Source organism: Gossypium arboreum, chromosome 10 (assembly GCF_025698485.1).
Source record: "Gossypium arboreum isolate Shixiya-1 chromosome 10, ASM2569848v2, whole genome shotgun sequence".
NCBI classification, from domain to species: domain Eukaryota; kingdom Viridiplantae; phylum Streptophyta; class Magnoliopsida; order Malvales; family Malvaceae; genus Gossypium; species Gossypium arboreum.
In genome coordinates, this window is record NC_069079.1 from 129,467,976 (window position 1) to 129,481,947 (window position 13,972).

Consider the following 13,972-nt stretch of genomic DNA (forward strand, 5'->3'; position numbering starts at 1 on the left):
TATGACATCCATAGCTTGAAACCAAACCCTACGAGGCCACGAATTGAGACACGACCGGACACGTTCGAGGCCAGGATCGATGATTATCTGTAGACGGCATGGAACCGCAATGTCAAATTGTGATTTGGTCTTGAAAAAGGTGACTCAATGGGCACTCTCCCATTTGAAATTCCATGGTATCTAATTGCTTTGCTTTGTGTTAGGGACCCCTTTCCGCCATTTTCACCTTTTCTTTATGGATTCAATATGGCCAACTTGACTCAGTTTTTGATTGCAATTACTTAGTAGAAGCTGAGTCTGCATTCCACTTAACTCAGCATCACATGCTTCAAATCTTCTACAGAATATATATACACTTATTATATATATAATATGTTTATATATATGTTATTGATCAACTTTATATTGGTCCAATCCAAATTCGCCATTTTCTTTTGAGATTCCTCTTTCAGCCAACCCAACTCTCAATGCGTGGCAAAGATTGATTCATTTAACATAGTAGCTTCTTTATGTCCTTTTGTGCGGTCCTCGACTCTCTATTTTTCTTTGAAGCGTTGGTGTCGGACAGACATTTATATCTAACGCAAATTTATACATACTAAAAGGTTGTAAAAGAAAAACTTACCCGTTAGGGGTGTAATTGAGCTCGGTAGAACTTGAATACTAACAAACTCGAGTTTAATTGAACATTTATTTTCAAGTTCGAGCTTGGCTCAAGATATAATTGAGCTTGATTAAGCTTGTTTATTAATTTTGTACTCAAATCCAAGCCCAAACTTGATAATATTCACGAACCGTTTGAGCTGAATATTACTAAACTCAAATTCGATTCGAAAAATTTAAGCTTATTTCGGTAATTACTGAATTGGAAAACGTTTACTTATAAACCAAATGTGCTTATGTTTTATTTTCGCATTTTATTACCATGTTGAAATCTAGCTTTGAAATTTGGCAGAATCTGATGTTTGACTTTTTCTCTCCTTGAACTTAAGGGTACTTTTTTTCCCTAATGGATAAAGGAAAGAATATTATTTACTTTTTTTTTTTTTTTGAGATTCCTCCTTATGGACTGGAACTGCTAATTTATTACTTTATTATGTGCTTAAATTTGTGCTAAATGATCCTGGAAATCAAGCAAAATTGCCTACTGTTTACAATATATTCCAAGATAAAAGAAAATTGTTAATCTTCTGATAAGAATCTGAGAAAATACTGTGTTTTAATTTAATACATTCTTTATCTTTAAAAAAATATTTATATTCCACATATATTTAAATTTAAATCGGTAATGTTGCTGATTGATCTGTCATACAAATATTTACGTAGAAAAATATAAAAAAAGAATGGACAAAGTTGGCTTTACTAATTGAGCAAAAAATTTGAAAGTGTACAAGATAGAGATGACCAAAAATAGAAAACCCTGGGTCTCAAAAAAATAAAGCTCTTTAGCTAAAACAAGAAATTCCCTTAAACTCTCTCAAAAACTCTCTTAATCTTCTCTTAATCTTAATGTGATGAAGATGTAAATTTTAGGGTTACTAGAAGAAGATATCCCTAAAATAATCAGAGTTGAACTAGGAAAAGATAGTAGAACTTAACTAAGAGAAGAAACTTGATTTAAATTGAATACACGCCGCCACATCGTGACAAGACATATCGTCTCATCGGGACGTCGTCTGTCGCGTCGTCGTGCTCCTCCCCGTCGTGACGTCCATTCTATTTCGTCTCTAGTTTACCCGAAAACATAAAACACACCTCACAAATAATATGATAATCAAGAATTAATCTGATATTTGATTTTAAAAGGGAAAAATATACATATAATCGAACGATAAAAAGTAATTTAATACTTCTTACATGTTAATATTAATTTACTTAAAAAACATAAATCAAAATATTATTCAGAATAAAACACTATTTATTAAATTTTGACATCTTAAATTTTACTCTTCGAGTTTTCATTAAATCGAAGTAAAGTTATGTCCTTCTCGATGCATGCCACTAAATAAATAAAAAGAATAATATCTTCAATTTTATTTGGGAGCATTGTCTTCACTAAAATTAAGTGATAGAACATAGAATACTTACGTCAAAATCCTCTAAGACGACTTCTCTACATAAAAATCCGTAGCCTCCACTTGGCTAATTAATGTCCATTTGGCTAATCCACTCTATCTCATAGGTAGCCAAATAGGCATTGAAATTGTGGGATTTACCACCCACCATTGCTACTTTTCATATGCATGCGATTAAAATTAAATTGGATTTTATTTTCCACATTAATCTAATAATAATTAAATAATTAATTAAAATATATATAAATGGCTCAATCAATTAATAATTTGGTTTTTATTAATTTTTGAATTTTTACCAATTTTAATCTCTTTATTTAGATTAGTAATGCTAATCGCTTCTCGATTCGATTTTAACAACATTATATTCATGTTTTATTTTTTCTTTTTGTATCCGACCTTCATATTGAATATATATTTAAATATAAGTATAAAAATTATATTTGAAGACTTAAGTAGATGAAAAACTTTCTTATAAAAATATAGATTTAATATAACATTTGGTACTTGAACCTTAATATTTTTCTTAATTTGATATCTAAATATTTTTGTGGTCTAATTTAGTACCCAAACTTGATACTTTTTTCTTAATTTGGTACATTGACATTTTTTCTTAAGTTGGCATTTAATCTTTTGGGCGTCTAATTTAGTACTTAAACTTGACTCTTTTTCCTAATTTGATACTTATCAAACGTCTTACAAATTACTCCAACATAATAAAATGTTATTTTTTTATTAGGTAGCAAAAAAAAATAATGTATAATCGACTTATGACAGATGATATGATATTTTTTTATTTTACATGTTCATTTACTTTTTGTTTTATTTAATTTATTGATTATTTTATTAATTAAAAATAATAAATTTATTTTAATTTGGGTTTTTTTCTTATTTAATATTAATTAGTTAAGCGTTCAATACCTATTTTTTAAACATGATTTTTCTCTAATACAAACAATAGTTTTGTAGCATAATAAAAACAATTTTACCACCATTAGTATTTTACGTAATTTGTATAACATTTAATAAATTTAGGTACCAAATTTAGCCCGAAAATATAACATATAATTAAAAAAAATTGTAAACCCATCATTTTACAATTGAGTCCAAAAAATATAGATTATTGGTAGTGCTACAACTATGATGAAATAGCTAAGTTAGTGCCTTACCCCATGTCACATTGCATGTAAAATCTATCATTTTCTATGCCCCCCAAAGAAAAGCTTTCTTTTTAAGTGTTCAAAAGCTACAAATTAAACATGATTATTTTTAATTTACTTTATTTTATTTTCACATAAAATGACAAAAACCATCTACTTTATATTTATATATGTTTTCTAAGCAAAAGAAACCTTTTTGCAAGTTGAATATGAAAGCACTCTATTTCCCCACTTTATTCAAAAAAGATTGATGAAACCCTTTTGAGAAGGTTAACATTATATACTAATTTCTTTTTGCCCAACTTTTTCTTCTTCTTTTTAAATTACTCCATAAAGAAATATATGGCAATCTTCAACTTTAACAACAAACCAATTATCAACCTTCTAAATACCCATGCAAATATGAGACCTACCTCTTTTTATATCAACCCCCTAGTGACTCGATTCAATTAGTCCTTCTACTATTAAATTATTCAATTTAATCCTTGTATAATTAGAATGAATCAAATAAAAGTAAAACTTAAACCGAGTTAACATTTATTGTTTAAAAAAATTGTTAAGTCTATTGAAAATTTTTAATTGGAATTTATCTTTATTTGATTTTTTAATAATATAAGGATTAAATTAATCCATTCAATAGTAGAAAGACTAATTTAATTCGGTTCCTATAATAGAGGGACCTACCAAGTAAATTCTCTCACACACACACATACTAGATTATGGTTTACACACTTCAATTGAAATGGAAAAGTAGAGAAGTTGAACCACTTGGTGTTTTAAGTTAAAATCTCGTATAATTTTTTAAATATAAAAAATTTTCAATCGAATTGATATTTAATTGACTCAGTATTACTAACTTATTTAAAGATTTCAAATATAATATAGATAAATTTTACTATTACATTAGCATGATGTATAATTTTGCAAATTGGTGGATGCTTTTTATTTAAAGGATGATGTTTGGTTTTAGTACTCTCCTTTTTTGTCGTCAGATCTCACACATGATGTTAAAGTGGAGTTGATGTTATCACTTTGGTACATATTTTATTTGGCATAATCTTTTTTTTAATATTGTAAAGCAAGAGATAGATTTAGTGTTACAACGTACATTAGATTAGGCTTCTTTATTGGAAGGACATCAATTTGGGGTCACGAGGGATTTTGTTTTAGTTTTTGTATCAATGTTGGATAAAAATATAGTTCACACACCCTTATTTTAAAAATAATAATAATAATATTTTAGATAAAAGAAATAAAATATGGCGTAAGTTTCCATACTCTTTGAAAATTTGAAATTTAGTCTTTGTATTTTTATTTATATGAATTTAGTGCTTTACTTTTTCAGACTTTAAAATTTAAGTCCAGCTGTTAACATTATTAAATTTCTTTTGTTAAATTTGTTGGTGTAGCATTTTGAAATAAACAAAAGTACTCATTTTTAAAAATTGATGTTGTAATGAACTTGAATTTAAAGAAAAAATTTTAACACCCAATTGAACTTAAATTTTAAAATCTAAAAATTAGATGGACTAAATTTCAAATTTTCAAAAATTATAGGGACTTATGGTATCTTTTAACCAGAATGATTTCTTATAGTTGTTGAAATCATACTAGATTGGCCAATACATTAGGTTGGAGTAAGAGAGAGAACTGATTGACCTATGAATTGGTATGAAATGAGATAAAAAAAAAAACCAATTGAGTCGACAGTTGGAATGAGTCTTATAATTTTTATAAAATTTTAATAATTTATTTAATTAAAACTGATCGAATCATTAACTAATTGCCCAATTGATTTTAGCATTGATCCGGATTCAAAAACCATGTTATTTCACGTTAACTTGTCAATGTTTAAATTATAATTTTATGGGATAAATATCAATTTTATAAATAAACTTTTAATTTAGTGCAATTATACACATGAAACTTGAATTGTGGTTCATATGCATACATGAAACCTTGATATTGATTCAATTGTATTCATTTAAATAAATGAATATGTACATTTATTTTCATATTAGATTAATACAATAGTTTGTATATGCAATATATCAACCTAAAATTATACTAATTTGATAATGGTGTTAGTAATTTCAAAACCGAATCAAATCAAATTTTCATATATAAAATCGTCATGACTACATAATCAAAGTTTATATACAATATTACACATTAAATCAAAGTTTATGTATAATTTTAATATTTATCGCTAAATTTATTGAGTGAATTAATTGCGAATAAATTTGCAGCATTGATCATGAATGGAGTATTAGACAGGTGGAAGGTCGGATGGAACAAGTTTTTAAAACTTTCATGTTGATTTCGGATTTAGATTGTTTTGATTTAAATCATTTAAGTTTGAGATTCAAAGTTTTCAAGTCGAATTATTTTAGACTCGGGTTAATTCAATTTTTAATTATTTTAGATGTGGGTTAATTTCAAATTTAACTCGATTTTGAGTTTGGATAAATTTAAATTTAGGTTATTATTTTTTATGATCAAGCAGTTGAATCAAGTTTAAATTTAAGTTGACTAGATTGAATTTTTAAACTCACATTCGAAGTTACATGGTTTACGCTTAATTGTAATGATTCTAGTAACTCTTGGCCACGAGAAATATTTTATCAACCAACGCTTATTGAATTAAGTGATAAAAAGTTTGATATCTTTTAAATAAAATTTTAAATCCAGATCTTATAAATAGAAATACTAAAAAATATTATCTCAATTTAACTGTCCAACCCGGCTCTACTTTAAATTTAATCGAGATTAACATAATTATTGCACATCGAAGGTTTTAGACCCCCACCCCAAACAAAAGATAAAAATGAAAGCTACTTCTAGAATGGGTCCTGAAAATGAAAATGGTATGATGTAGAATCTGTCCTGAACTGTCAATATCTAGAAAACTTTAAGGCCCAAACCAGCCATAAAATGTATGGGTGTTATTGATCAGATATTTAGACCACCAAAACCCTTTTTAAAAGAATTTTAAAAAATAAATTATTTGGATACAAATTTGATATGAGTAAGTAAAAATATCATAGAGGTCCCTATATTTAGAATTGAATCACATTTTACTTCTTTTACTCAAAAAGATAGAAAATTTAGTGCTTGTACATTAGATCAAAAAGTAAACTGATCATTTTGTTAAAAATTTTATCTACGTTTATTGTTAAAAAATGATTATTGTATGTCAACATGAAATACATATGACACACCATGTCAATTTTTAACAATACTAATGGATGAAAATTTTAATAGAAAGGACCAATCTGTTTTTTAATCTAATCTATAAGGACTAATTTACCTGTTTTTCGAGTAGAGGGAGAAAAATGCAATTTGACTCATGGAATAGAGGCCTCCGTGATACTTTTACTAATATGAGTATATTCAATTTTTTTAAATTTTCTCTTTATATTTTGGTGATCGATAGAGAATTATATTCTTATATTTGAATACGTATCGGACACGAGTATTCCAAGTAAAAAAAATCATATTTTTCTATCCTTTATTATGTACTCAAGTACAAAACTAAATTGCAAAGCTATTAATTATGGTTTCGGTACATTCTTTTTTTTTTCTTTTCTACCTTGTGGAAAAAGGATGAAAATGACAATTAAAGAGAAAATAGAGGTCAATTCTTATACAATACATACACACCACTTTACAATAAGTACATTTCTTTTCTGGTCCTCAAATCCAAGGTCCCATAAATTCCTCTTACTACCTGTACTTAATTGGAAACTTTCGAGTATTTAACGGATAAAAAAACCCAATGATAATGATAATAATTTGGGTATGTTTATGGTAAAAATATTATGGAGGTCCTTGTACAAAAAGATAGATTGTATTTTGTCCTCTTTATTAAGAAAAAATAAATAAATTAATCATTCTATATTAGATTAAAGACCAAACTAATTCTTCTTCTTTTAAAATATATAAATATTTATTTATATTTATAATATATATAATGTTTCATTCTCTATATAGCAATAAGTAATAATGTTATATATTTTATTTTATATAATATAATAAATATTCATTTAACCATAAAAATTATATATTAAAATGGACAAATATGAGTAGGTCAAATCGGTTTTAAATTGAATTTTTCAATTCAGGTTGAACTTCATTAAAATTATTTTCATATTTAGATTAAACTAAGCTTAGATAATTATAAAACATATTAATAATCTACTTAAACCCGACTTCATCGATGAATAAATATATTCTCTTTATTAATGTTCTTTTTAAGTTTAAATTCCCCCCATTATCAAATTAATAATATAGGTGGGCATGTCCTATATAGTATAAAGATCACTTTTATTACCCATAGGGATGATAATTGAGCGGGATAAGGGAAGAAGTTGTCAAATCTACCATTATTCTACAGTTGTCACGTTATATTCCATCACTTGTCCCATTTCACTATGAATGTATAATAACGAAAACCATTATCACCTCCATGAATATTAGATACATTCATTTCAATTGTTTCAATTCACTTTATTTTTTGTGAATTTTTTTAATATTTTCAATCTTTTTAAAGGCAGGTAAACATTTAAACATAATTTTTTTAAAAATTAAACATAAAACACGTATTTTTTCAAAACACTTTTTATAATTTTATCATTTTAATAGTTATAAATACAAATGTAAAATGATAGTTTCATATAGTGGGATGGGACAAGCAAATATTATAATCGCTCCACATCCATTGTCCAAAAAGAATCCACTATGCCTTGAACTATGTCCACCTTTTAAAAAAAAAATCTGCTTCATTCAAAGTGGATAAGTTCGAAATTCATTAAGCAGTTTAGGTTTTGTCATCCCTAATCATCAATGCTCATTCGATGGAACGGGAAGGAGTAAAAGTACTATAGAGGCCCTTGCACTAAGAGTCTTGGTTGCATTCTTTCCCATTTACTCAAAAAATGGACTATTTAGAAAACTTTATTTAGAAAACTTATTTGAATTATTCCATGGACTATATTAAATGAAACATTCCAAGCAATCAAAAATCCTTACCAAGAATAAACCTTTTTAATTGAACATTTCCAATGTCTGCCACTATTAAAATGTTATTCAATTAAGATTCAATATGCATAATCAAAAGTAAAATTATATCAGTAAAAAGCTTAATACCTAAGCTACTTATCCATGGTTGCCCACTAAGCAAGTAAGACTGCAAATGCTTTTTTTTTTTTTCTACCGAAACGAAAATCTTATTACAAAGACAAAGTCGAGGAATGAAATCGAAAAAAAAAACCGAAAATATCAAACTGAAACCCTCTAAACCGTAAAGGTACATAATCTGTATAAACAGAAAAATCGGACGTGCGAAAAAAGGGTTTGTATTTACAGCACCGGATCCAAAGGAATGACAGTATCTGGAAAATCTGTTCTTGGTCCAGCTAGGGAGTAATAGGCAAGTATATGAGCCGGATGTTCGACCACGACTGGTTCTCCGACTTGATTAGTCATATTGACTCGTCTTGCAGGGATCAGTTCGATGTTCCAAAATGGACGTGCCATGGCTAATAGATCGCGACCGGCTGGTGATGCTCGATATCCTTGCACCCATAAGTACCTCAAAGAGGGTAACCGCATCACGGCTTGTGCTATTGCTTGCTCGCTAAAGCAGCAACCCCTCATTTCGAGTTTCACTAAGCTAGGACATCCACGGGAGAATGCCAAAAGCCCGGCATCTGACTCCCCGACATATCCTAAAAGCATCCATCTAACGTTAGGGCTATATTTCCCGATATAACTGAGGCCTACATCGGTCAAACCACCAGCTCGGAGATACAAAGCGAATCTTCTGAGCTTTTCACAGCCTCTCAATAGTGCTCGTACTCCATTGTCAAGAGGCAAGTCTGTTATCCTTTCTTCTCGGTCAAGTAAGACGAGACGAAAATCACAGAGATTTTTGGAGTATGTCCCGAGGGATTCCAATGATGCATTCGTGATATCAGATACATAAACGGCTATATATGTCAGCTCAAGGCATCCTTGAGCTAACGCTGTTAGTCCTCGTTGTGAAACCAGACCTTCTTCATCACCCATTCCTTGCTCATCTGCACCTCGCTCGATTCTAAGCCTCGTTAGTTTCTTACAACTTTGAGCAAGAACTTCTAGTCCTCTATCTCCAATAACATTCCTCGTCTGTTCACCCAGAAAATACATTCGATAAGACATGATTGGAAACTACAATGAATGACAATGTCCTAGAATATTTCTCGGAATTTCAGCATTTTGCAGTGTCTCAAGAGTTGCAATTACACGAAAGCGGTGCAGAAAAATATTAAAAAATTATAGGTTTGCAGTTTTACCTCGAGAACTTCTAAGTTGGGGCATCGTTGAATCAACAAGCAGTGATCTTCCGTGTCGAGTAATGCGTAGAGGAGGTCCAACTTTTTAAGCACCGATGCAAAAGGAAACACGATTGGCATTTCGTTCTTCCCCATGTATGTTAAACCCAAACGGCATAGCCTTGGGGGGAATTTTACGGCATTATACCTCTCCGATTGTTCATTGAAAGAACCACCACAGAATTCTTCTAAAGCGGCAGCAGCACGAAAGAAGCCAGCAAGATTCAGAATTTCACAATCACTAATTTTCACCGAGGTCAAGTTGGGACAATTTTTGGCAATCCGTTCAAGGTCATCGAAACTCACTTGGAGAAGATCGGTCATGTAAAAGTTTAAAGTCTCGAGAACAGAGTTTTTTACCGCAATCTCGTGAAGCCATCGACCATCTTTCTCGACAATTGAACTCTCTTCAAGAAACAAGGTTCTTAGTTGCCTGCAGAAACAAATCAAGACTTCAGTCATAAACAAGGAATTTTTACTTCTTTCAAATGGCTATGAAGCAATTATATGGACCTTGCTGGTTAATCTTAAGATTCTAAGGAGAATTATTTGGTTTATTTTGAGTTACCTTTTTAGACTTCAAAAACAAAGTTGAAAGAGTGACATGTGATGGTTGGATGTAGTAAAAAAATTAAAAATTAAATATATAAAAAAACTCAGAGGACCAAATAGAAAACCATATATTAAATAGCTAAGAAACCTTTTTACTTTGTGAAATCTCAACTCTAACTATGGACTACCACACATGCATTCTATAAATGAACCATTAATTGATCAATCAAGTAAAAGCTCAACCATTGCTATCAGCATCCTATAACTTACGCTAAAGTGCCTTGTGCAACCTCAATACTTCATAAAGATACATGGCATTGTATGGCAATGCTCCAATCCACTTCAAGCATTTAAAACAACAAAAAGAAGAAGCAATCTTCATACTCATTTCCTACTTATTCAATAAGAGAACCAATACAAGTTCAAGCGAGGTTTAAGAAAGGACTAGTTTAATCTTTGATCTGATGTACAAAGACTAATTTACCTATTTTTTGAGTAAAGGGAACAAAATGCAATCTAATTCCTAGTACAACAGCCTCTTTTACCCTTCAAGCAACTTTAAACTCCGCCATTCTTCGGCACATATGAAATATCAATGATTCACATGATGAGGCAATAGTTTGATACTGATTTCCTATGTTATTCAAACTCGGGAATGTGTGAGATACAAGTACGTATCCAATACGGGTATAGTTGAATTTTTCTAAATATTTCAATGTATTTGGAGAATCTTAGGAGGTCATATCCTTATAAAATGAAGAGTAAAAGTAAAATAACTCATGTTACATCAATAAATTTGATTGTTACACATTGAAAAAGAAAGATCTACCTAATTTTCAATAAACAAGAAAAAAAAAATTCAGCTGGCTTGCATACAAGTCTATTAAAACCCTTCAACTACAAACAACCCCAATAGTTCCTTCAATTCAAATCAACCCTTTTTTCTACACTTTCCCTCTCAGGCAAGCCATATTCTTCTATTAAAGATGCCCCCATTCCTTATTAGATCTATCAAACAGAAAGAAATGCAGAGATACCAATTCAATTAAATTCCAGATTATGGATTCAAAGCGGGATCTAGCAGTTCGTTGGATCAAATTCAATAACATTGAATTAAAGAATGAACTGAATCGCACTTAATAAGCAAAATTAACACTGTCGAATTGAAAACCATTAAAAAAAACTGAAAATGAAAATTACCGGCACATGCTTCCAATGAGGAAGAGTCCATCAGTGGAGAAACCAGAGCATTTATCAAGCTTCAAACCCTGTAAAACGTTCGCTCTAGACCGAGCTAAAATTTCGAGATCCGTATCCTTAACAATCATCCTTCTAAAATGAACCGATTTCAAGAAATTGAAGTTCTCTGCTATTTCAAACACCCATGGAGTCACGTACCCTCCCCAATCTTCAGGTATTAAATTGAACATCGCCGCCCGTGGCTTTCCTTTCAGTTTCAACGACTCCAAGTGCGGGAAACGCCGCCGTAACCGATCGGTAGTCGTCGTGTAACAAAGCGCTATAGTTATATGCTTACGTGTCAACGCGTCGTGTTCGTACAAACGCCGGCAAACAAGCGAAACGGCTGCACGGTCTCTTGCGTCTTGTATGTACGGTAACACACAGACCAATACGACGTCGGACATACCGGTAAACGGAACCGTTCTTCGCCGTTGGTTATCATTTTCCTCCATCCAATAATCAAATCGGAATAAAAAAGACCGAACCCGGTTTTCTTTTCTTGGAACAAAAGAAGAAAAAAACGAGAAATAAGCAACAAAACGGTTTTCCTTCGAACCTTTCTTTTTATAGTCGCCGAAGTAGAAGAAAACAACCGGCGGTATGATCCGAAACGGAACGGGATAGGTCCAGTAATGAAACGAACCGAGTCGGGTATGAACTGGATCGAGAAGACATAGTAGAGAAGAAGAAGACGAAGAGAGATCGCACACAGAAAAAAATTGAAGAAAAGCTGTGAAAAAGCTTTGTAGTAGAATGAAGCTAAGAGAAGAAATGAACGGTCGAGATTGGTTTGAAAGATAAGATCTGACGATTGATAATGAAAGTAGTAGATCAAGCTCTGCTCTATAATTTAAAAATAGAAGAAATAAATGAAAGTGACTGAATAATATAATACAATGGATTTTAATATAGATGTAATAATTTGGGTGGAATATGACGTGGAAGTAATTGATTGGTTAATTTAACTGTATTATAGTACTTTTTAGTGCAGTAGATTCCTGCTATCTTATGGGACAAATCTATAACGGTAAGAAAAAGTTGATGTAAGAATTTTTATTTTTTTTGATAAATGTAAAATCTTGTTTGATTAATTAAATTATTTACTGTTTTAAGTTTAAAAGGTTTTACATATTTTTTTGAACTAAAAATCAACTCATGTGATTGCCATCATAAAGCTTTTTTAATTTTTTAATAAAATCAACTTATTTTGTTTTTCTAAAATATTTAATACGAAGTTGAGAATTAAGTTTGCCGAAATTAAAATTTTATCATTGTATTAAAAGTTAATGTACAATTTGATCATTAATAGCGTTGTATTCGATTCAAGTGTTACATTGAATCACGATTAATCAGACATCAAGTTAAGTCAAGTCTATAATTAGAAAATAAAACTTTTTCGATATTATTTTCTCCGTCTATAAAACTTGAATCCCAAAAATTCTTTGTTTAGAACATAATCTCAACTTTTAATTTGTCTTTAATCTTTGATCCATACAATCAATTAGTGGCTTTTAGAATTTAGATAGAATTGTGTGGATAAAAGAATATGTAAATAAAATTATAGGAATTAAAAATTATATTAAAAATAATAAAATAAACTAAATTTGGAATAAGAATAAATAAAGTAAACATTTCCATATCTTTGAGTTAATTTAGTGGGGAAATTTTTAACTTTATAAAAGTATTTAACATAAATTATTCACTTTTAATAAATTCTTAATTTTAGAATCTTTTTGACAAAATAAAATTCCTTTCTTACTATTATTTTATTGTATTTTTAATATCAATAATTACTTTGATGGAAATTCTAGTATTTAATTATATATAAAAATGATAAATTAATTATTATATAAACCAACCAATTTTGAAAATAATTTTAAAATGTTTTTAATTCTAGTACATAATAATTATGGCAAAGTGGAGTCAATATATTTTAATAAATTTGCTAATAATTTAGTTAATGTTTGAAACAAAGTTCTCTCTTTGTTTTTTTAAGACAAAGATGTCCACTCAAGGCTTACAATATTTTTTAATAATTTATTTATGCAATTTGATCCATTTTTTTAATAATTTATTTAAAATAAAATAAGCCAAGTGGGAAATCAAAGATGTCCTATCATGTCTAACAATGGTTCCACTACTTTCCATAGAGGAAAATGATTTTGTTTGCATTTTTTTATTTTTTTATGGTGTTTTAACTATAAAAAAATTTTGAAGGGTTAATTATGCTTTCAGTCCCTATGTTATTTGCATGTTTAAAATTTAATATTTTTACTTTTACCTTCAGGAATTTGATCATTCTACTCTTGATTTGAAATTCAACTGCTATCACAGTTAAAGGACTTCTATTAAATTGGATCGTGCATCATTAAAAAATTTTACTCTCGTGATTAATTTTAAACCACATAGACATTCACTTTGTTGTTTCGAAACAATACTAAAAACTATTGCGACCCAAATTTAGATTTGAAAAACCTTCCTAATCCAGATTCAACATTTTTATTTTGCTTATTTAATTCTCCATGTGTGTAATATTGGTCATGAGAGTAATTTTTTATTTTAAAATGTTACA

The 13,972-nt window shown here is 29.5% G+C and overlaps 1 protein-coding gene across 1 annotated transcript; it reads right to left on the reverse strand.

The window, feature by feature from the left end:
- Positions 1-8,275: 8,275 nt before the first annotated feature.
- LOC108453742 (coronatine-insensitive protein 1-like) lies at positions 8,276-12,275 on the reverse strand. Its single transcript, XM_017752025.2, has 3 exons — positions 11,359-12,275; positions 9,568-10,039; positions 8,276-9,400 (listed from the first exon to the last, which is right to left on the reverse strand). The coding sequence occupies exons 1-3, from the start codon at positions 11,850-11,852 to the stop codon at positions 8,594-8,596; spliced, it is 1,773 nt and encodes a 590-aa protein (XP_017607514.1). The 5' UTR covers positions 11,853-12,275; the 3' UTR covers positions 8,276-8,593.
- Positions 12,276-13,972: the final 1,697 nt, after the last annotated feature.